Source organism: Bombyx mandarina, chromosome 02 (assembly GCF_030267445.1).
Source record: "Bombyx mandarina strain Sakado chromosome 02, ASM3026744v2".
Lineage (NCBI taxonomy): Eukaryota > Metazoa > Arthropoda > Insecta > Lepidoptera > Bombycidae > Bombyx > Bombyx mandarina.
Genome location: NC_143209.1, coordinates 6,226,105 through 6,251,853, shown reverse-complemented (window position 1 = coordinate 6,251,853; position 25,749 = coordinate 6,226,105). Strand labels below are relative to the sequence as shown.

The following is a 25,749-nucleotide window of genomic DNA, read 5'->3' as shown; positions in this document are numbered from 1 at the left end:
TTCGGACACGTTTAACGAGACACCGACAGAGGCTCTGTGCATAATAATGAACCTTCGAGCTCTATTAATTCATAGATTGTTGATACTAGATTAAAGAATTAAGAAATAATTGGAAAGAATCTCTAAACAAAACCGCGAGAACGATGTCACTAGCGAGAACACGGTCATCTAGGTGGGGATGGTAACAATATCTTTTTATGTCTAAGATGGGTGGACGAGTACACGGCTCACTTGATTTTAAGTGATCACCGCAGCCCTTAGACATTGACATCGTAAATGCCGCCAGCCAACTAGAAACATGAGTTTTAAGTCTCATTTTTTACAATAAAACAGCTGCTCCGCCTTTCAAACTGCGATACATTACTGCTTCACGGTAGAAAAAGGTACATACCCGTGCGAGCTTAAAGACGACCTACCATCTAAGCTTTTAAGAGCCCTCCAGTCACTGATCGGACAAGCTTGATTTAGCTTATGACAACCCTTATTTTTCATCTCTGACAGTGGTCCGATGCGTCACAGCCCGTGTATCAAGTGTTCCTTATACTGACTTCGTTTACCTTGTCATGGGGAGAGGCCTGGTTCTTGGACTTCAGGGTCTTACCGCAGGAGCTACACTGCAAGGAGATACTAGATTCCTTAGGTGAGATGGATTCGTGTGTGCCTTTTGAATAACCAAGGGTCTGTCATAGGGATCTCCGAAATGCAATAAAGTATCGATATATCGGTATGATTTGACAGAGAATATTCGTGCTAATCGATAGACATCATTTTTAATGACATTTTATGAAATTTTATAGAATTTCAATACTATAATTTCATAAAATTCCAGGAAGTTTCATCAAATTTCATGAAGTTTCTTAAAAAAAAAATTTCCCGGGAACATATAAATGTTTGTTGGTTTGAAAAAAAATACGATTTTCATACCTTTTCGTTAGTTGGAATTTTATATCGATACATCGATGTATCGAAGTATAAAATATCGCTCAAAAATATCGATACATTGAAAAAATAATATCGATATTTCGATGTATCGATATCTTTTCAACAAGCCTAGTCTGTCAGCCTTTCCACACTAACGCCTGTTTCGTCAGCTCAGCACAGCGTCTCCGAGCGCACGCCGCTACTGGACCCTCAGCCCGGTGTGAATTCGACGTACGCGGAGTCCACGGTTAAATGGTTCTCCCCGGTCGACACGCCGGAGTCGAGTCCACGGCCGCGCAGGTTCGGGGAGCAGGTCATACTGACGCAGGAGCAGGTGAGTTACGTATATGATTTTTTTTCCTACCTAAGCTGATAGCCTTGCGAGGCTATATCAGCGTCGCCTTAACTAGTAAGTGAGCTCACGGGGCTCAAACCTGACGACGTTGCTAACACGAACCCTAGCAAGAGCCGTGCTTCGCAGAATCTACCACCGGATCGGAAACGCGACCCACTGAGAAGATCTAACCAGAAACTCAGTGGGCTGTGTCTGAGGGTTAATTTACTTATCGAGCCCTTCGTCGCAAGCGACGGGTTCGACGAGAACGATGACCGGTGCTTGAGGTACCTAAAAGCACCGTTAGTGGATCGGGAGGATCCGAAATGACGTGTTTGGGGCGACGTCGACTGCTTTCCATTATGTCCGCAGGATCGGGAATAACTGTATATGATGCTATACGATACGATTTTAAATGATACGATACGATTTTATACTGACCGATCCGATGTGAAGGTTTACGATACGATATTATACAATACAATGCGATAAAAAAGTTTATTGCATTTAGATACACCCAAATAAGAATAACGCACTGAAACCTAAATGAGAAAAAAAAAACCTAAAACTAAAGTACAATGAATGGATTTATCGCCACGAAAGCGAAGCTTACTCTTTGACATAATAAAAATATCGTAAGTAATAAGTAGATACAAATAAATGCAAAATAATAGACGTTTAAAACAATAGTATATTGTGCACCAAGGGTGCTTCCCGCTCCTTTTGTGCACATACTATTTTTTCTCCTACCAGGCCGAAAGTTCGTGTAGTACCGAGCCGGGGTCCAGGGGCGAAACCCTGGCCGGGGGTAGGGGCGTGGAGACCTCCGTACTCATAAAAAAAAAACAATTTAACTGTTTTTTAATTTTTAAATAAACTACTACTAATTGAATAACAACTGTCTGATGAACTCATCTTCGTTTAATACTTCACTATTAAATTTTATTGCCTTTTGTTTATTTCACTTTTACACTAAACACAATATTGCAAATTACCCGAGCACAACAATGGCGGAGAATTTTAGGTGCGTGAGAGCAGACGTAGACACTAACGCGCATGCGAACTTGTCAGTACCCAGGGAGGAAAACCGAACTTTCGATGTCGGTAGGAGGAAAATACATATAAACAGTATATAATAAATAAATAGCCATCATCAATCATACGGTCATAAGGAGCGCATCATTTTTTTAGTGACCTGGTAACTAAGACTCTTAAGTCGTGTCTTATTTTAATTTATATTCTTATTTTTATGAAAAATGATAATATGGAGTGAAATGAAATGAAGATGATTAATTTGAGACATTAACCAACTGGGATGAAATTAAATGAAATGAGATGATATTGGATGAAATATAATCTCAGTAAAATGGTGGTCATTTACTGAGATTTTTTTTAGTACACTTTTTGGAGGATCCCGAGAAGTTACGTCCAGAGGCTTTGTTTCATTTTCCCACATTTGTGCACTTTCACAGATATTAAACAGTTAATAAACCACCGTTATTACACATTTAAACCTGAAGAAACACTAAATAGACAAAATAAAACAAATCACACAACTTCACTCCTCGCGTTCCCGCCAAAAAATCCAGGACCTCATAAGATATGAAGTATGTATAGACTTTGGCGGCTAGATACTAAAAACTTGTGACTCATCTGTGGCCTTTAAGTTCTCCGAAAGCCAACGAATGCGGAACCTCATAATTAATTTTATACTTTTTTTATAAATAAATTAACAAGATGGCCGCGTTTGATATATGGTTTGTGTTATATGAAATGCGATTATGCTTTTTTTAATGATTACTTAGATGGGCGGACGAGCTCGCAGTCCACCTGGTGTTAAGTGGTTACTGGAGCTCAAAGACATCTACAACGTAAATGCCGCCACTCATCTTGAGATATAAGTTCTAAGGTCTCATTACAGTTATAACGGCTGCCCCGCCCTTCAAACCGAAACGCATTACTGCTTCACGGCAGTAATAGACAGGGTGGTGGTATAATAACCGGCAAACTTCTTGAGCATTTGTTGACGTAGTGGGGGTAAGTTTGCGCATGGTACGCTCACGTGCAAAAACATTACTTACTCTGCGTCATAATGCTATTAAATTATTAAAATCAACATATGTATTTATTTATATATTTATTAGAACATCAACAAAACATATAGGTTAATAATTGTAATAATTTAATCTTGGGGTAAAATAGATATTCCTTCTATTAAGTCAAAACTAGAGCTGTTGCCAGGTTTTGGTTCAGTTGAAGCGAAGCTGGTATTTGTAATTATTTTTTCGTTATCATAATCTTGACCATCATCATCATCACTGTTTTCATCACGCGAGTCGCTATCATCGTGATGAGTCGACATAGGGCTCATCGGCGTAGTTTACAACTCGGTCGATTCGGTCTTCTTTTTTGTCTATAATTAATTATTTTTTGAAGATATTCGATTCGTAGTAATCGAATGTTACTTTTTTCATTTACCAGCTTCCGATTATTTTCTGTTCTTTTTTTCCATTTGAAGCCTAGCTCTTTCATAATCCGTCGTAAGCTTCATTCCGAGCCATTAAAATTTATATCTTCTTTAAATTTTTCGAAGCCTTTCTACGGTACGGAGTTTCGCTGCTTGTTATGTAGTTATTATGATTACATCTTTTTATTACAGATTGAACGAAACTATCCATTCCGGTAACTTTCTTCTTCCCTGATCTTTTCTTACCCGGAGTCCGAAACACGGCGAGCAAGCCAGAGCCTTTAGCTTCGTTAATAATGCACCTAACAGTACTCACTGATGTTTTTGTTGCTTCCGAAGTCTGTTTTAATTTTTCCATATCATTCTTCCCCTGTTTTATAAAGAAGCAATATACGTCGTACACAAATTTTCTACCCTTTCTTTTAAGTACTACACCAGTTTGTCACGGCATAGTGTATGTTTTATAAAAAATCAACAAACACTCAACAAATAGCAATGGCAACAAAGTCCACAAGCAATTATAACAAATAACTTAATGATTAATAACGATAGACTTTCCACTGTACGCAAGCGTACTTTTGGGAGCAAGCGGAATGAGGGCGCGGTGCGGGACGCAAGGTTCGACTGATCTACCAATAACGCGCTCGATACGATTTCCCCTACCGTCGCGCCTCACCCTCACCACCAAAGTGATCTAAAATTCGGTTCTGCGCAGTCAAGGTCATTTGCTCAAGAAGTTTGCCGATTACTATACCTACCATTGCGCGCTCACAAGAGGTCCTACCGCCAGTAATTACGCAAATTATAATTTTACGAGTTTGATTTTTATTACACGATTTCATTCCTTCACCGTGGAAGTCAATCGTGAACATTTGTTGAGTACGTATTTCATTAGAAAAATTGGTACCCGGCTGCGGGATTTGAACACAGGTGCATCGCTCAACACGAATGCACCGGACGTCTTATCCTTTAGGCCACGATGATTGTCTTCGATTGAATTCGTCGTGGGATAGTTCCTTTGGTAGCTTAGGCGATATCGTTGAGAGCCGAGATTCTTGTGTGTTCGCTGCTAGCTATATATGAGCTGAAGTAATGGATCCGGCTGCTATAGTGACCTTTGTAGGTTAACTCGTTAAAACAATCCATTCAAAATTATTATAAGACTAGCGGCCCGCTCCGGCTCCGCTCGGGTCTTTAACAAAAATTTCAACGATATTTGACGTTGTTTTATTTTTTTAAATAAAATAACACTTATTGCGGCATAACTACAATAGTTAGACATATGCTGTCCCGACACTTTTTGTAATCAATAATGCGTTCTACAAAGTCGTAGTACATTATTTTATTCTATCATCAATAGTTTTCGCAGGGTACGCGATGTAATGAATATTTTCGGTCATTTTTTTACACCTTAGGTTACATTATTGGAGTTTTAGTAAGGATCCCTAATTTTTTCAAAAAAGATTATAGCCTATGTCACTCGGGAATAGTGTAGCTTCCAAACAGTGAAATAATTTTTCAAATCGGTTCATTAGTTTCGGAGCCTGTTCAATACAAACAAACAAACAAATCTTTCCTCTTTATATTATTATTAGTATAGATTAAGCAATCAATCAAATGTAATCAAATCTTAGTTATATATAATTATATATACTAGAGGTTCCGCAATAGTCGAAATTCGACTATAATTAATTGGAATTGTATTGGAATATTCTGTACAAGTGTAGAAAATTTCATACTCCTCCGTTCGCGCAATTTCCGTAAAAAGGGATACAAAGTTTTTGCTTCACGTATTCATATATTGATATTTTTTTGTCAATGCACTGTCGATTGCACCTATAATTGAGGTGACATCCGCCATGAGCTTTTGTCAATTTGTCAATGTTTTGTATTGATGATCACTTTGTTGGTGCAACTTAATAAATAAATAAATAAAGAGTGCTACAAGAATTGCTAGCATGGCAAATTATTATTACAGGCAGCGGCAGAATAGCAGCGATAGTTTCAGCTATCGCAAAGCTGAGCCGCGGCCTTTTTATCTCCACTGTCAGTATAATTAATAATACTGTAATATTGTTTATATAGAATTAGAAATTTATGTCACATTAATTGAAAAGTTATTTGTGTTGTGGAGTAAATAAATGTAATTATTATTATTAATAAATGCGACATGGATTGTTCTTATCTGCATAACGTCGTCCAATTTCATAGTCCATCGTCTAATTACAACGAATTCGTCGTATTAGCCTCAATTGACGTAATCAATTGCACGACCGATCGATTTTATTGTCTTCCACTGTACATGGGCTTAATTAATACGCGTTTTTTTTAAATTAATTAATTAATTATTATTTGAAATTTGTTTCTCGGGAAGAGACAGTTTTGGATAGTGACGTCAAATTTTTAATCCGACCACGACGGCGCAACGCGTTCCCTCCCTCACTACTGAGGTTCGCTACCATATGTGACTTTGCTCCATAGTGCTCAGTCATAGGTGACATGCACCGCACGGTATAGATCTCCACCAACCGCTTCCTTGTTTTCCAATAACTCATTCGTCCCTTTGACTTCCAAGGTGATCTCTTCTGAGTCCACACGGGTAGGTACCACCGCCCCGCCTATTTCTGCCGCGAAGCAGTAATGCGTTTCGGTTTGAAGGCTGGGGCAGCCGTTGTAACTATACTGAGACCTTAGAATTCATATCTCAAGGTGGGTGGCGACATTTACGTTGTAGATGTCTATGGGCTCCGGTAACCCATCGACATCAGGTGGGCTGTGAGCTCGTCCAACCATGTATGCAATTAAAAAAAACGTGTCCACACTTATTGGAAATATGGTTAGAGTCTTACATTAGTCTTAGGACTGCAAAGGGTTGATATATATACATATCTATACAGTCGCATTTCGATATCTCGAATGTCAAGAGGATCACCCCTTTCCCAAGGGGTTCTACTTATTGAATCTTCGTCTTAAAAAGAAATGCGAAATATGAATTATTTAATGGCTAACATTTTATGTTAATTGGCAGTAACTACATACCCGCTCCCCCTCTCTCTCTCTCTCTCTCCCTTTCTCTCTCGCACGGGTACTATTCCCGCAAAAAAGCTTTAGTTTTTGTAATGATATCTCGGTATGTAAGTATGCATATTATATTTAAATGTATATCAGTCTAATTATAGAAATACTTGTTATTTAAAAAAAAAAACTTGTCTCATTTCAATCCTGTCAAGACGCGACCGGTATTTTGAGTTATCCATAATAATTTGTTTAATTCACTATGACGACATCGATATATTCGCATCTTATATTTATCTTATTGTATTATTCTTCAGTAATTTGACTAATTGAAATTAACTAATTGAATTAATTACAATTGACTAATAATCACTGAAGTAATTGACGGATTGATTAATAATTACTGCAGTAATTGACGGATTGGTTAACTATTGACTAATAACTATTGAAGTAATTGACGGATTGATTAACTCTTGACTAATAATTACTTAAATAATTGATGTAGTGATTAACTATTGACTAATAATTACTGAAGCAATTGACGGATTGATTAACTATAGAGTAATAATGGAAGTAATTATGAGTCAATATAAATAATATATGACCCGTGAGATCGTCAACATATCTTGTAATAAATAAAAAGAGCCACGAATTGCGACTCGAAAGATGAGTGAACAGCTATACTATTGAATAAATACATACAGTGGTGGTCGTAATAGGTTGGGGAAAAAGTCTTTTCGCATTATAATATGTCATGTATGAACTTGTAATAAAATCTCTTTGGCTATACTATTTGTATCTGTCTGGTTTTGGTATCATGAAAAAGTTTAAATCTTAAAGAAGATAATTCCCCAAATTCAAATTAGGAAAATGTGTGATTTTTATTTATTTTTCGTACTGTCAAGATGAGTGAATCTAATGAAGAAATTCGATACATTTTAAAATTATAATATATTATTATTTTTGTTAGTCACCCAGTCAACCATGGTACAATGCTTCAATGTAAGGCAGAAATTGTTTGAAATATTTAGTAGAAAAAGTTTTAATTTATAACCCTGAATAGAAATCTTATGTTTTCCGAGCGCTATGACATGTCCTTCTTCAAACGAGGCTTGTGGAGATTATTAAACGGTAGGCAGCGGCTTAGCTCTGCCCCTGGGCTTGCTAACGTCCAGGAGCGACGGTAACCACTCACCATCAGGTGGGCCGTATGCTCGTCTACCTATAAGGCAATAAAAAAATTAAAAATAAAATGGAGCGAAGACGCGCGTCGCGTCTAGTCTGCGGTACCTACACATGAATCGACTTGGCACGCGCGCGTCAGATCTTACGTTGATAATACGTAATTGAAAGCATAATTATTTACAGTGGCACACATTAAAATTGGACGTTGAATTTTTATTAATTTTTAATTTTTAATCCTTATAGCGCGTTTCGTCTATAGATCGAATCTTTTTTTTATTTTTTATTGCTTAGATAGGTGGACGAGCTCACAGCCCACTTGGTGTTAAGTGGTTACTGGAGCCCATAGACATCTACAACGTAAATGCGCCACCCACCTTGAGATATAAGTTCTAAGGTCTCAAGTATAGTTACAACGGCTGCCCCGCCCTTCAAACCGAAACGCATTACTGCTTCACGGCAGAAATAGGCAGGGTGGCGGTACCTAGCCGCGCGGACTCACAAGATGTCCTACCAATGTCCTGGAAATCTGTGAATATAGAAGTTTATAAGTCTTAGACAATAGAACCATAATAATGTCCAAACTTATAATTTCAATTAATTATCTAGAAATTTCTAGAAGCTAGTCTAAAAAAAAGTAGCCTAAGTTACTCCTTATATTATCAGCTACCCATCAGTGAAAGTCTCATCAAAATCGGTTCAGCCGTTCCAGAGATTAGATGAAACAAACAGACAGACAGACAAAAATGTTATTTTGGTGTATGTACCGTATACATATTCTCATATGCATGTAGTAAAAAGCGGTTATTTCAATACTACAAACAGACACTCTAATTTTATTTAAATATATAGAAAAAGCTAAACTTTTTGTTCTTAACTGTACGTCCGGTTCGACATCTATATAATTTCACGACACGTCGCTTTTAAATCAGTCGCGACTCGAACTTCGGACGGGTAAAAACAAAACCAATACGTGCATTATTTGGTCGTTAAGAAGTTTTACACTGTTGTATTTTCGTTGATAATTTTTATAATGTTGTTTGAAATACGTGTTTTTTTAATCCGGAATTACGCCGAGCGACCGTGCGCTCAGAGATCCGGTTTTTAACTCGTAAGAACTTGTTGAATGTGCATCTGACAATGACTATGTCGATAAATCGGTTGCTAATCAAACGCGTTTTAGAAACAATAGTATTATCGTTGGTATAGTTGTGTTGATTATTGTACCGCGGGATCTGGAATCGATTCCCGATCGATTCTTTGATTCGATAACGTGGCGTTCGAAGTCAAAAGTTTTTTTTTTTTATTGCCCTATAGGCAGACGAGCATACGGCCCACCTGATGGTGAGTGGTTACCGTCGCTCATGGACGTCAGCAATGCCACGGGCAGAGCCAAGCCGCTGCCTACCGTTTAGTACTCTCCACAAGCCTCGTTTGAAGAAGGACATGTCATAGCGCTCGGGAAACACCGTGGAGGGGAGCTCATTCCATAGCCGGATGGTACGTGGCAAAAAAGATCTCTGGAAACGCACTGTGGATGACCGTAGTGGCTCCAGGTAGTATGGGGCTGTAGTATACTTATATACATACTAGCGGCCCACTCCGGCTCCGCTCGGGTATTTAACGAAAATTTCAACGATATTTGACGTTGTTTTATTATTTTAAATAAAAGAACACTTATTGCGGCACAACTATAATAGTTAGACATATGCTGTCGCGACGCTTTTTGAAAATAATAATGTGTTCTACAAAGTCTTAGTACATTATTTTATTCTATCATCAATAGTTTTCGGAGGGCACGCGATGTAAAGAATATTTTAGGTAATTTTTTTACACTTTGGGTTACATTATTGGAGTTTTAGTAAGGATCCCTGATTTTTTTCAAAAAATATTATAGCCTATGTCACTCGGGAATAGTGTAGCTTCAAAACAGTGAAATAATTTTTCAAATCGTGACCTCACCTACCAGTCCTCGCGTTGGGATAATTCCTTAAGCTACCAACGGTTAGGAAGAGAACAGCTATTGCGCTGATAACGGCGACGCGATCAGAAATAAATATTCTATCTAACAAAGTGTAATAATGAAATTGATTACAAAAAAATATATATAAAAATATAATATGAACTCATATCTCAAGCTAAAAAAAACATTTACGTTGTAGATGTCTATGGGCTCCAGTCACCACTTAACACCAGGTGGGCTGTGAACTCGTCCATACATATAAGCAATAAAAAAAATTATGCAAATAGTCACAAACGCCAAAGGTCAAGTTTTATGTATAAACTAGCGACCCGCCCTCACTTTGCTTCGGAAACATTAAATTTTATTATTGATAGCTGAGTCACGCGATGTTCCCCGCGGTTATTGTCGTAACGCGGGTGACGCCGCGGGACGGAGCTAATCTAAAAAAAGTAGCCTAAGTCACTCCTTATATCATCAGCTACCTATCAGTGAAAGTCCCGTCAAAATCGGTCCAGCCGTTCCAGAGATAAGCCGGAACAAACAGACAGACAGACAAACATTGTAAAAAAAATTATTTTGGTGTATGTACCGTATATATATTCATATGCATGTAGTAAAAAGCGGCTATTTCAATACTACAAACAGACACTCCAATTTTATTTACATGTATAGATAGCTGAGTCCCACGATGTCACCCGTGGTTATTGTCGTACCGCGGGACAGGTCGTGGGGCGGTGCTAGTCCTAAAAAAAGTAGCCTAAGTCACTCCTTATATCATCAGCTACCTATCAGTGAAAGTCCCGTCAAAATCGGTCCAGCCGTTCCAGAGATTAGCCTGAACAAACAGACAGACAAAAATATTTTGGTGTGTGGTTCATAAGCGTGTAGTAAAAAGCGTTTATTTCAATATTACAAACAGACACTCCAATTTTATTTATTTCTTTTTTATTTATGTACACCCAGAAAAGAAGACATAGTACAGAGTAATAGGAAATTTATGTACAAAGGCACTGCTTATTTCTTTAAGAAATCTCTTCCAGCAGACCTGCGAGAGGATAATGAGAATAATAATAAAAAGTGATGAGTGTGTGTAGAACAGCTAAAATAGCAAATACAACATGAGAATTATAGTAATGCACATACACATAGCTAATATTGTTAAACTTGAATACAAAATATTATAAGTAACACAATATAGGTATACGAAGAGTATAGAACAATGATCATTCGGTTTTATTTATATGTGAGTCGTCTATTATCAAAGGTGGCAATCTGTGCATTTGGACAAAAAAAAATTCTTGATATGTCAATACAGATTTATTTGAATATAATCGTCTCCTTCAAAGAATACGGTTCAAAACCTGCATTAAATAAAGGTTAATAGTTAACCTGTTATTTATCTAAGATGTCGTTCCGAAGAGTTTTGTGACTGCCAATGGAATACAAAGTCAATAATTCGTTTTTCTGATTTACCAATCATTGTCCAAAAGTCAGATTGCCGCCTTTGATAATAGTCGACTCATGTATAGGTTTTATTTATATATATATAGATTCTAAAACACACAAGAACACTTGTCCATTTATCACGCTTATAATGCTTATAGATATTTGCATTGCGTGATGCATTATAACAAATACAATAGCAATAAAACAAATAGAGCCAATATTGGTTCATTACATCGACATGTTATTAATTATCGTCGTCCGACATTATGGACAATAGGTCTTCTTTATTGACGCTGCATATCGTCATTTAGTTTGGTAGTGAGTTTTTCAATGTTACGACCCCGCTGACCTTGAAGCCGGTAGCCAGAATCAAGAGGATATGATAAGTGGGAGGGTATGTGGGTCTCCCAATATTGGAGATCCGCAGATTTTTAGCGCAAACTGGGCCCAAGTACCCCTTGCGTTGGCTAACCCGAAATCCGGTTTCCCCCGGGGTCAGAACCCGGGTACAGTGGGGGTTTCCCGCGGTCAATACTACTACCGAGCTCGCGATCTCACCCCGGGAAGGTCCGACCAATGGACAAGTCAGGGGCGGGTTCCAAGATAAGTCGTAACGCTTTTTTTTCGTGTCCAATATTTTTTTTTAAACCATGTGAGTAATGCGTTCCTTTATTTATTTTTTATTCTACCGTTTTTTATCTAAGCGATGGGTGGACGAGCTCACAGCCCGCCTGGTGTTAAGTGGTTACTGGAGCCTGGACATTACATAACCATACATCTACAACGTAAATGCCACCATCCACCTTGAGATATGATTTCTAAGGTCTCAGTATAGTTAAAACGGCTACCCCGCCCTTCAAAGCGAAACGCATTACTACTTCACGGCAAAAATAGGCAGGGTGGTGGTACCTACCCGCGCGAACTCACAATAGGTCCTAACCACCAATAATTACGCTAATTATAATTTTGTGGGTTTGAATTTTTATTATACGATGTTATTCATTCACCGTGGAAGTCAAAAAAAAATTGATACCCGCCTGCGGGATTCGAACTCCAGCACACGACTGTGACTGAATACGAACGCACCGGCCGTCGTATCCTTTAGGCCACGAAGTTTTACTAGGATATGATATTAAATGACTAGGTAATAAGGTAGCAGTCACACGCGTCTACAATATTCCAATATTACAAATTTGAAAGCGTGTCTCTTCGTCCATCCTTTAAGTCAAAACGTAGCAATTGATTGATGTTTTTTTTTTTTTTTGAAATGATAGGATTAGATAAGTAGATTGACATTGGCAAGGTTTAACCTCGAAAAAAAAAACAATTCATTCTCACCGTGAAACAGCACTGATAATTTGCCTTGACCATGCGAGCGAAGCTGGGCGTCACATCTTATTTATTATTATTTTTTCCTAATCGTTAGTGGTAACCTAAGGGTCTATTCCAACTTCGCGCGGATCGGTAGGTGAGCTCACGGGTTCAATCTCAAAGAATTGCTAACATCAGCCTTAGCTAGGGCAGTGGTTCAGGGTGATGGGAGAGATGTGCTCCGCACTAAACGCTTCACTTTCCCCCCTTTGCCTTTTCATGAGTTTTGTCTCATGCGAGGTTTGGACGTTTGTTTGTTGAGAGACAGGAGGTTTTAGTCGGTTCGACTCCGACATGCTCCGCCCTCCATCCCCAGTGAAGGGCGGAAGCCCGGCGATTTCCTCCTGACAAAAAAAAAAAAAAAAAGTGGCAGTGGTTCGTAGAATCTACCACCGGGTCGGAATCGCGACCCACTGAGAAGATCCGACGAGAAACTCAGCGAGTTAAACATCTAGCAAAGTCTGTAATAATAATACAGAGCCATACTAACGCATTTACGTTGTAGATGTCTATGGGCTCCAGTAACCCTCTTAACGCCAGTTGGACTGTGAGCTCGTCCGGCAATCTAAGCAATAAATAAAAAAAAAACCAGTTGAAACATTTCTTATTTCAACCTCTAATGACTTTGTTTCGTACTCTATCTGATTTTGTCTCTTATTATCATTTCCATTCGAGTACATAGGATATCGTTTGATAAGAGCTATGTTCCAATTTAAAGTTTTATCTTTGTTTAGTTGGAAACCGTTCACCGGATAAGGCGGTTGTGTGCGCGTTAAAAAAAATCGATCCCAAAAGCGATGTATAGCTCCGTGTGTTGTAATAAGTAGTGTAAAAAATATTGCATGGCCTTTTGTATTGCACAAAGACGCGATATTAAAATACGAATTTAGATACAAGGCTAACAACTCTGGTTGGCCTTTGTGAATTTTGTGAATTAATTTGATAATTTCGCGTCGAATAAAGAATAGTTACGGTGTGTATGTATTATACATAGCTACATATGTATTTTATGTATTCAAATTATCGAATGTGCGTGTTTTTTTTTATAATTTCTATTTTATTTATTTTTTATTTAATAACTAGCTGACCCGGCAGACTTCGTAGTGTCTCAATCGATAAAGAAAAGACCTAAACTTTTGTATAAAATAAACAAAAGGAATCCGTCCGACGGGGGACACATCAAAGGAAAAACAAAATTGTTATTTTTATTTAATTCCGAGCATTTTCATATTTATCTACTTTTTAAACCTTCTTTGGACTTTCGAAAATAATTCAAGACCAAAATTATCCAAATCGGTCCAGCCGTTCTCGAGTTTTACCGAGAGTAATGAACAGCAATTCATTTATATATATATATACAGAAGATGTAAATTTTTCGGCAAACAATTGTGTTTTTTTTTATTTATTGCTTAGATGGGTGGACGAGCTCATAGCCCACCTGGTGTTAAGTGGTTACTGAAGCCAATAGACATCTACGACGTAAATGCGCCATCCACCTTGAGATATAAGTTCTAAAGTCTCAAGTATAATTACAACGGCTGCCCCACCCTTCAAACCGAAACGCATTACTGCTTCACGGCAGAAATAGGCGGGGTGGTTGTACCTACCCATGCGGACTCACAAGCGGTCCTACCACCTAATTGTGTCTTAGCTGAGAATATTTTTCTACGTGAACCTATTTTGACGATTGTTAACAACCCACTGAGTTTCTCGCCGGATCTGCTCAGTGGGTCGCGATTCACCGCTCTTGCTAGGGCCAGTGTTAGCAAATTCTCTCCGGTTGGGCCCGTGAGCTCACCTACCAGTCCGCCTAACGATGAGCTTAATAATAGACCCTTAATCTCTCAACGATTAGGTAGGAAACTCTGGGATCCCTTTTAAATTCTATCTAGATCCGACCGTAGTACTTTTTGAGTTATCCTTATACTTAATCCTTATACTTAGGTATTTGATATTCTCATTGCACTCCGTCGAAATCGCCATTATTTATTACAAAAAAATCGTATTATTAGTACCCGCAATCAAGCTTTTAAAAACACGGTTGCAATAACCAAAAAAAAAAAGAAACCCTAAGCTCTTGAAGTGTTATTAAAAAATAAGCAAGCAAAGACAATCAAAATGGCGGACTCTACGTCGAAAAGCGCGCCAAAAATTAATGAGGAAACCGCCGAAAGACAGTTAAATGAATTGATAAACGTGGATAGTCACGATGAGTACGAGAATAGGCTGAGCAGGATCAGTAGCGCCCTAGCGAACTGGATGAAATCCGTTTTCAATATGGACACCACGACCAAGGAAGAATTCGATCCTGTTTGGTTATCGGTAAGTGAATGTTACGCGTTGTTTGGCTCACAGTTTTGTACGTACAGTAAGTATTGTTACGCGCTGGGGTTCTGGATAAATAAATGCTCCACAAAAGTACAAATTAAAACTGTATTAGATCACTTAAAACACTCAACAAACAATTTAAAATTCTGAATTCGCTTCTTCCGTTTCGCTTCAGGTGATCCGTTCGCTGTTCCGCTTCGAGTAGTTCCGATTACTGACTGACTGCGTGCCATCCCTATGAAGTCGTCGTGGCCTAACGGATAAGACGTCCGGTGCATTCGTGTTGAGCGATGCACCGGTGTTCGAATCCCGCAGGCGGGTACCAATTTTTCTAATGAAATACGTACTCAACAAGTGTTCACGATTGACTTCCACGGTGAAGGAATAGCATCGTGTAATAAAAATGAAACCCGCAAAGTTATAAACATGCGTAATTACTGGTGGTAGGACCCCTTGTGAGTCCGCGCGGGTGGGTACCACCACCCTGCCTATTTCTGCCGTGAAGCAGTAACGCGTTCCGGTTTGAAGGGTGGGGCAGCCGTTGTAACTATACTTGAGACCTTAGAATTTATATCTCAAGGTGGGTGGCGTATTTACGCTGTGGATGTCTATGGGCTCCAGTAACCACTTAACACCAGGTGGGCTGTGAGCTCGTCCACCTATCTAAGCAATAAAAAAAAAAAGTGTGTGTGTCCGCTCCGACGCACGACTGGAGTTTACTGGATATAAAAAATTAAACGAAACAATACGAGAAATAGTTCTATATTACGACAACACGATACACTACAGATTATTAACAAATTAACGAGACACAAAACAAACGACTAACAAATATATGAAAATACAATAATGAGAGAAACGCGCGATCAGTACGAGGCTTTGTGGCGGACTGCCGGCGCAGCAGCCCGGCGCGCATTTCGTGTGACATGCGCATAACGCATTTCGTGTGACATGCTAGTACGATTTTGGTCCCCATAATTTTCATACCCCGGGCCTATATATGTAAATCGATTCTAAAGGAGTAAACTCCAAAAACAATAAAAAAACGCTTTTATAGCCGATACCTTGTCCCTAGAATTATCGAGAATATTCTACACATCTCTAGTAGTAGTTTCCGCTATCTATCAATAGATGGCGTTGTACTTCTCGAGCGTTCTGGGCGCTACAAGATCCTTCGATACTCGTTCGACTATTCGGCGATAGATGGCGTTACTCTTACCGACGTAAGAATAATATTAGTCCACTTACATACGTCCGATGCCGGATTTAGTCCTACCCACGCTACGTCTTTAGGGACGCGGTCGCAACTCGTAAGGTTATTGCTCTCAGCGACCAACTGTTCTACCAGATGCTCTGCCCAAAACTTCGCAATCTTTCAGGTTTTTTCTTCAGGTCTTATGGAATGCCCTCTAATCTAATAAGTCTAACAATAAGAGAGTTTTAAGGTGTTTGTTGAGCGTTTTAAAGTGTTTGTGAAGTGTTCTAAGTGTTGAATACAGTTTTAATATGTACTTTGGTGAAATTTTATTTATCCCGAACCCTCAGCGAGTAACAGTATTTTTTGTTTAGACCATTATTACAATTACGTTCATTGGATAGATAGCAATATATGCTTGTAAGCGCGAACGAAAACCGACCGGACACGAAACATGGATGTCGGAATACCAAATGATCGTGTGCGCTCGAGTAATTAATTACACAATATAATTCTAAGATACAGAACAGAAGGCACCCGATTTCTTGCTTATCACCTTAACGCGCGATACGGATTAATTAAAAAAAAAGCATTAAATTCAATTATATCTAATCTCAGACAAACGAATCCGTTGTATCTGTGACCTCTATTTCCCGCAAGTCGATTGACGAATGAATGCACATTTTTTTTTTTTTTTTTTTATTGCCTTTGTAGGCAGACGAGCGTACGGCCCACCTGATGGTGAGTGGTTACCGTCGCCCATGGACTTCAGCAATGCCAGGAGCAGAGCCAAGCCGCTGCCTACTGCCTAATACTCTCCACCTTTGATGTTTGTAAAATTTTAAGAGATTCAATGCATATTCTTGTGCACAATAACCCCTTTTGTTTCTCAGTGGTCTCTTGTGAGGCACGAATTAAAACTGATAACTAAACGTTTGGCAATAATAAAATCATTCATTGCCTTTCTTTCACGCAGAAAACACTTAGGTAGTCACAGGTAAATATAAAAGAAATATCCTCCTTGCGTCGTATTCCTCTTTGCTGAGGGTCGTGACCACACTTTTGTATCACCTTCGCACGTGCGATCTTTCTCCATCTATTCTTGTCTCTGGCGGTGCGGAGGGCGTTGTGAAATGTGGCATCAAGAGCGGTGCGGATCTGGTCGGACCAACGTATTGAGCTGCACCCCCGAGGTCTTTTCCCATCTACCTTACCAGAAATATAAAGGAAGGGAAAAGGGGCTAGGTTAGCTGATGACGGCCGAGATTGGGTGGAATTACGCTCGAGACTGGGCTGGTTTTCAGTCACTTCCGTTCCGTTTTTTCTTCATTACTATGGATGAGTTTACGGCTTTTAGGTGTCGAAGCGTGAATGACGTCACCTTGACCAGTTAGTGTGGGCCTTTCCCCACATCTGAATGGCATAGGTTTTTTCGGGAGCCATTTGGGCGTGTCTGATCTTTAACGTAAGATACTCGTAAAGGCAGCAAATTGAATGTCCTTTTCGCCTATTGACATTGAAGGGGTCTTATTTGTTCTTGTCGCCAGATCGATGAGTACAAGAGTCAGGCTAACGAGAGCATGGCGAACGCTTGGCGCATCATCACGCTGCCAAACTGGACGGTGGAGAAGCGAGGGACTGTCAGGGGAGACGTCGTGGAGTCAAGGAAAGTTGAAGGCTTCGGCAAGGTTTATAGATTTACGGTAAGTCATCGGTGTGTTAGTTGATTTTTTTGTGTTCCCCACCCATCCAGTACCCTCAGAGGATTCATCCTGACTTCTGGGTGAGCTCACGGAGCTCAGCCTAGGAGAGCTTGCTAACATGTTTCCTAGTAGAGCAGCGTTTCCCTAAATCTACCATCGGATCGGAATGGCGACCCACTGAGAAGATCCGGCGGGAAACTCAGTGGGCTGTGTCTGTGAGTTAATTTACTCGTCGAGCCCTTCGGATTCGGCGAGAACGGTGACCAGTGCTTGGGGTACTTAAAATCACCGTTAGTGGATCAGGAGGATCCGAAATGACATGTTTTGGGCGACGTCGACTGTTTACCATTTGGTCCGCAGTATCGGCTATGCAGTTTCCGTCGGCCACGATGAGAGGATTCTCATGTCGTGCCGCTTTATCGAAGTGGACCCCTCTAGTTCAATAAACACAGTTGATGCTGCAATTTTCTATTCTATTCTATCAGCCCATCGACGTCCACTGCTGAACATAGGCCTCGCCACAAAGACCGGTCCTGCGCTGCCTGCATCCAGCGGATCCCCGCGAACCTCAATAGGTCGTCGGCCCACCTTGTGGGAGGCCTACCCACGCTACGTCTATGAATAATATGAATTTAATATCCATTGCGCGTATAATATTTAGGGCAACTGTTGGAACACAAATCGATATTGACTCACAAAAGAAATGGATCGGTGTAATTTCGATGAGACGTCACATTTTTTCAGTACTTAAAGGATTCGCATTCGGATTAAAATGATAAAAAGATAAGACATCTACTTGTAATTATTTGTCAACTGATTTTATCGGTGCCTATTTCAGCCGTGAAGCAGTAATGCGTTTCGGTTTGAAGGGTAGGGCAGCCGTTGTACTGTAAAAATTGAGACCTTAGAACTCATGTCTCGAGGTGGGTGGCGCATTTACGTTGTAGATGTCTATGGGCTCCAGTAACCGCTTAACATCAGGTAGGCTGAGAGCTCCTCCACCCAACTAAGCAATAAAAAAAATGCATTGATGGGTGGGTAGATGAAATACGTTCTTCTCGACAGACACATAAACTTGGTGAGACGAGTCCTAAGCCTTAGTTCTAATCAAAGCGACCAGTAGTACCTACTGCTTCACCCGGTCATCGTTCTCGTCGAACCCGTCGCTTGCGACGAAGGGCTCGACGAGTAAATTGACCCACAGACACAGCCCACTGAGTTTCTCACCGGGTCTTCTCAGTGAGTCGCGTTTCCGATCCGGTGGTAGATTCTGCGAAGCACGGCTCTTGCTAGGGTTCGTGTTAGCAACGTCGTCAGGTTTGAGCCCTGTGAGCTCACCTACTAGTTAAGGTTACGCTGAAATAGCCTCTCAAGGCTGTCAGCTTAGGTAGGAAAAAAAAAACTGCTGAAATAGGCAAGACGGTGGTGTAGGTACCTAGCTTATAAATATTTGATAGTTTCATTTTTTGTGGGTGTTATCCGTGATGTTTATTAACACGTTGAATCCTATGCGGCAAACCGGTCTGCCTAGCGTACACTTATACCATTCGGGCCAAGACAAAATCACGGAATCGGTAATTTGTTATCAACTTGAGATTTTCATTCTGAAATTTATAGAATGCGATAATATGCACGAAAGATAAAAAATTGCGACTTTTACCGTATAAATTTTAAGGTATTTTAAAAGGCTATCTTGATAAAAAAAAAATGATTGCTTAGATGGGTGGACGAGCTTACAGCCCACCCGGTGTTAAGTGGTTACTGGAAGCCAAAGGCTTCTACAACGTAAATGCGCCACCCACCTTGAGATATAAGTTCTAAGGTCTCAAGTATAGTTACAACGGCTGCCCCACCCTTCAAACCGAAACGCATTACTGCTTCACGGCAGAAATAGGCAGAGCGGTGGTACCTACCCGCGCGGACTCACAAGAGGTCCTACCACCAGTAAAATGGTGGTCATTTACTAAGATTTTTTCCGTGTACTTTTTGGAGGATCCCGAGAAGTTACGTCCCGAGAAGTTACGTACAGTTTCATTTTCCCACATTTGTGCACTTTCACAGATATTAAACAGTTAATAAACCACCATTATTACACATTTAAACCTGAAGAAACACTAAATAGACAAAATAAAACAAATCACACAACTTCACTCCTCGCGTTCCCGCCAAAAAGTCAAGTACATACTTGTTGAACGTCAAAAGAACTACCGCCAATTCACAAGAAGACAAAAGATGGACATTAGAAATCAAAACATGGGAAGGACCAATGGGCAAAAGAGGAAGAGGTCGACCAAGGATCAGATGAATCGACAAAATAATAGCAGCAACTGGAAAAGAATGGAGAAACAAAGCCAAGGATAGGGAAGAGTGGAGTAAGCTCAAGGAGGCCTATACCCGAATGGGGTTCCAATAACACAAGTTTATATTTAATTTTGTAGTTTTTTATTTGATAAGGTGTTTTTTTTTCTTTCTTTGTTTTTGGAAATAAAGTGGGCTTATTATTATTATTTATTATGCAAACATGTATTCTATCAGTATACAAAATAGTTTTTTTTATTATTTAAAAATTAAATTTATATTTTAATCTACAAAAGGACACTTCCAACTAGTCCCACGAGGAAAGCTGTTATATATAACCTATCCCTGTTATTAACATTGTCCGCTCGTTTTGTCCGCCAGGGCGTCGTCAACTGTCCCGCGAGGTTTCTATACGAGGAGTTCAAGAACAACCTGACGAAGTTGCCCGAATGGAATCCGACGATATTGAAATGCGAAATAATTAAGGTGAGTTTCAGCTGTGCTCAATCGTCCTGGCCGCGAGAAAGAAATTTAGATTTCAGCGCCATCTTTCGATTAAGGAATGCGGTAATAGCTTAAACGCAACGACGACCCATGCTATGAAGTTAAATCACGAGAAACACGAATGCTTCCTAATACCACTCAACTCTTATTTTTATTTATTGCTAGATGGGTGGACGTGCTCACAGACTCACAGTCCACCTGGTGTTAAGTGGTTATTGGAGCCCATAGACATCTACAGCGTAAATGCGCCACCCACCTTGAGATATGAGTTTTAAAGTATCAGTATAGTTACAAAGGCTGCTTGCCCTGCCCTTCAAACCGAAACGCATTACTGCTTCACGGCAGAAATGGTGCCTAACCGTGCGGACTCACAAGACGTCCTACCACCAGTTAACAAGAGCAAATAGCAAACCGGTAAACAACAACTCCCCTGTCCCCTCAAAAGTAATACCCACAGAAGGAGCATTGTCTTTACTGAACCAGCGATTCTAATCGTTCAGGAAATCGGCGATGGCGTGGACCTGTCGTACCAGGTGACGGCTGGCGGGGGACGAGGCATAATAACCCCTCGCGACTTCGTGATCCTGCGCCGGACCGCGCTGCTCTCCCGGGAGGGACGCGTCGTCGACGATAATCCCCACGGATACATCAGTAGCGGAGTCAGCGTTCAAGTTCCCGGGTACCCGCCCCTCAAGGAGATGGTTAGGTGAGCTATCAGGCGGCTCTGTGTGATTTATGCTTGTTAATTGCCAAGCGATATTGGTTCTTAACTAAAAGGACAGTAAGATGAGTTTGGTGATTCTTGGCCAGGCAAAGTTTCAGGGTACCCGCCTCTCAAGGAGATGGTTCAGTGAGCTATGAGTCGGTTCTGTGTGATCTATGCTTGTTAATTGCCAAGCGATATTGATTCTTAACTAAAAGGACAGTAAGATGAGTTTGGTGATCTTAACCAGGCAAAGTTTCAGGGTACCCGCCCCTCAAGGAGATGGTTCAGTGAGCTATGAGTCGGTTCTGTGTGATTTATGCTTGTTAATTGCCAAGCGATATTGATTCTTAACTAAAAGGACAGCAAGATGAGTTTGGTGACTCTTGGCGAGACAATTATGACTAACATATCGAAAGGTATTTGGGTGAAGCGACATTTCGCTTAATATACGACACATATCTTTGTAATCAAAGGCCCGTTTTATTTGGTATTAGCATCAACAGTTCGATGTTTTTACTCCGTTCAAACAGCTGAAGAAGTTTTGTTTTTTAGTATATTTTTTCCAAACTTTAAACTTTAAATGGCTCTTCTTAAGTTGCAAAAATGTCGCATAAGCCAAATAGCTTTTCACTTGTCCTATAGTCTTAGATACGGCTACGAATTCGAATGTGCCAGGCTGTATACGAAATGCCCCATCTCCTTGAGGAATCGCTCGAGATGATTCATCTGTTTCAGGGGACACAATAAAGTCGGTTGCTGGTACCTACAGCCTCGGACTGTACATACTCCTGGAGGAAAAATCGAGGACCAGGCCCTGTTCCAATGGTTGATGTGTTGTGATCTCAAAGGTGAGGTTGTTTTAGAGTTAATTTGTTATTAATTTACGATCATTAAGTGATGCGTATACGTACGTTCCGTGAAATAATGCTTCGCTTAGATTTAGGAAGCGCCAATGTAGCGCAAAGTTCGCTGTCGATGCTTAGTGCCTTATGATTTTACATTGTTTTTTTTTTTACTTAGATATCCATAGACATCTACAACGTAAATGCGCCACCCACCTTGAGATATAAATTCAAAGATCTCATTATAGTTACAACGGCTGCCCCATCCTTCAAACCGAAACGCATTATTGCTTCACGGCAAAAATAAACAGGGTGGAGGTACCTACCCGCGTGGACTCACAAGAGGTCCTACCACCAGTAATTACGCAAATTATAATTTTGCGGGTTTGATTTTTGATTATTAATAATATAATAAGCTAGCATAATTAATTTATAGTAAACCCCTGAACAACAGATGGCGTTAGTTGTAGGTTCATACGAATTTCTGACTACCCTATGTGTGCACATTTGCATGTAATTAACTAATACTGTGTTTTAGTAATGACGTCGTTGTCTAACAGGTGAGAAGTCCGCTGGACTCTGATTGAGCGATGCTACTGTATCTGTGTTACCACTCCGCAGGTACACATTATTCTAACACACTTTGAGGCCGCGACCTCATGTCTCAAGCTGTCGCACATCGTGAAGTAGCTTTGGTGGCCGCTCGATAAAAAAAAAAACTTTTTAAATCAAATGCCAAAAAATATCTATGATTTCAGGTAAAATACCTCAATTCGTGTTGGACGTCGCTTTCGCCACTGTGATGCTGGACTACATCGTGCACGTCAGGAAGTTCGTGGCCGAAGCGAAGGCCAGAGCCGAATTCTGACCTTGAAACGTCCAAAAGCTGCATCTGTTTACATGCATATTTTGCACTGGTGGTAGGACCTCTTGTGAGTCCGCGCGGGTAGGTACCACCACCCTGCCTGTTTCTGCGCCGTGAAGCAGTAATGCGTTTCGGTTCGAAGGGCGGGGCAGCCGTTGTAACTGTACTTGAGACCTTAGAACTTATATCTCGAGGTGCGTGGCGCATTTACGCTGTAAATGTCTATGGGCTACAGTAACCACTTAACACCAGGTGGGCTGTGAGCTCGTCCACCCATCTAAGCTATAAAAAAAAACTACCCTCAAAATTCGACTGACAAGTGAGGGGAAGGTTTGCTGGAGAATCCCGATGACTCAGGACACTCTGTCCTCAGGACTGATAGTATTCGTGACCCGTCGTAAGAATACTCATTTGGATCATGATAACAAAAATATCTGATAAATAACTCATGGATACCTTGAAAATGCTTCGCGTGTCTGTATGTGCTCTAATATACCAGAATCGGTAGCATTGATGTATGTCGAGATCGCGGCGTTGATGTGGTCAGGGGACCACTAGGACATCCAGCTACAATTAGTTTGATAAAGTAATGGCATTGAAACACCCGAAAATCGCGAGCTTACGGAATATCAAACGTTGTAAGTGAACCCGCAATGGAAGACGAAGGTAGCTGATATTTTGTTACATTGCGCGCCCCTATGACGGCTTTACTAAGAACCAATGTTCGCTCATCGGCCGAATTAAGTTGATTTAAAGATTTTATAGCTTTAGATACATCACAAATACCTTACAGATTTGGCTTTTAATGCGCTTTTATTAGCCTTCAGACGTATGTATGTTAGTATGTAACGGAATCTTTTAACATGATCTTGACCCCCTTCAAAACGTCGGATTAACTCGAAATTTGGTATACTTATTAAGAACCGATGACAATTCAATATTTAAAAGAAAAATAATTGAAAAAATTTAAATTCAACTAAATTTAAAAAAAAAACGCTTTTATAGAAAATCAAATATATCAGGGTATTATCAAAATAACCCTTCTACTCATATCTGTTCATAAAATATTTATAACTACTGATATCATGCAACCCACGCTTTTTTTTTACAATAAAATCATTTTTTCTTACACTAATTTTTAATTAAAATTAAAATTTATGTTCAATTTTTTTGTTGGATTTTCTATAAAAGCGTATTTTGTTAAAAATTTTAAAACTATTATTGGAACGAAGTTCCTTACGGCAGGCTTGGAGGGGATAGGGATTTTGCTGCGCGACCGAACTGAAAAAAATGTGATAGTAAAACCGTAAGAAAAAGTCCGTGGAATAAAACCGTTAAATAAGACGTGCGCAGGCGCGACAGTCGCATACACAAGCGAGTAGTGTATAACACCTTTCTCTTTCTCCCTCTTTCTTTTCGTTCTCTCATCCCTTCTCTCTCTATTTTGTAATTATTTCTATTTCTATGTAATTTTATGTTGTCAAACAAAAATAAAGAGACATATTTTGTTATTTTAATTGATAATTTGAATTACGATTTTATTTTTATTTTACGTAATTTATTATTTCCTAAAATACTGAATTTCCTAAATACTTTCCAGTACTTAAATAAAAACTAATCAGCAAAATTTAAGAGAAAAATCAAGAAAACATAAAATACATAAAATTGAGCACGATTTCTTTTTTTGCAAATTGTGTCGATTCTACATTAGCCGAAGGAACTTCGTTCCTACCTGGTGTCCCACGACACCACATTTTTTTATTTTTTTTTTATTAAATGAGAATTTCTACATACATGGTGTGAAAAAGTACAATCATCTTTCTCATTCAATAGCACACTCTTAGATGTATATTCGTCTCTTTCCTACACTAAATCGCGTTATGAGCCACGTCATCAGCACGACAGAGAAGTCTTATGTTTCTGTCGACTACAGGGGCGTTACGAGGCTTATAAGACCTCGTACGCTGTGGTTTTGTAAAATTACGCAATTTAAATTATATGCGCGCCAATTGTCAAGTTAATCAGACGTTTTGGAGTCTGTGGAAATGACGTTTGAAGATTCCGTCACATAAATATATAAATAGTTAATAAGGATGTGTCTCTGTTTACTGAGGGTAGTTTCAATGCAGCCCTGCTCTTGCTAGGGTCAGCTTACTGGTGGTAGGACCTTTTCTGAGTCCGCGCGGGTAGGTACCACCGCCCTGCCTATTTCTGCCGTGAGCAGTAATGTATTTTGAAGGGTGGGGCAGCCGTTGTAACTATGAGACCTTAGAACTTATATCTCAAGGTGGGTGACGGCATTTACGTTGTAGATGTCTATGGGCTTCAGTAACCACTTAACACCAGGTAGGCTGTGAGCTCGCCCACCCATAAGCGAAGTCCCTCGACTTGAGCCTACCAGACCGTGCGAAGCTAAAATAGCCGTTCAAGCTACCAGCAATTAGGTAGAGAATTAAAAAAACTGTTGGCTCCAGTATTTGGAGTCTCCTCAATCCACCTCACCCACAAAACTCTCCAACCACGACTCGTAGAGCAGCGTAAACATATAACTCATATAATTAACGTAAGCTTTATAATTATTTTTAATAAAGAAATTGAATTTTTTCAAA

General features: G+C 39.8%; 1 protein-coding gene across 10 annotated transcripts in view; it reads left to right on the top strand.

Moving 5' to 3' along the window:
• The window catches only part of Start1 (Steroidogenic acute regulatory protein-like), a 36,576-nt gene extending 10,827 nt beyond the window's left edge, over window positions 1-25,749 (top strand). Inside the window, exons 6-12 of one of the 10 annotated variants that reach the window (XM_028177880.2) lie at window positions 502-640; window positions 1,092-1,255; window positions 17,770-17,925; window positions 20,605-20,709; window positions 21,228-21,433; window positions 22,169-22,281; window positions 23,034-25,749. In XM_028177880.2, the coding sequence (XP_028033681.2) occupies window positions 502-640; window positions 1,092-1,255; window positions 17,770-17,925; window positions 20,605-20,709; window positions 21,228-21,433; window positions 22,169-22,281; window positions 23,034-23,143 (993 nt within the window). In that variant the 3' untranslated portion in view covers window positions 23,144-25,749. Of the gene's footprint in view, window positions 1-501; window positions 641-1,091; window positions 1,256-8,846; window positions 9,031-13,424; window positions 13,729-14,643; window positions 15,022-17,769; window positions 17,926-20,604; window positions 20,710-21,227; window positions 21,434-22,168; window positions 22,282-23,033 lie in introns of those variants that run through there. The other 9 variants (XM_089733649.1, XM_089733646.1, XM_089733627.1 and 6 more) reach the window with 9 other exon arrangements.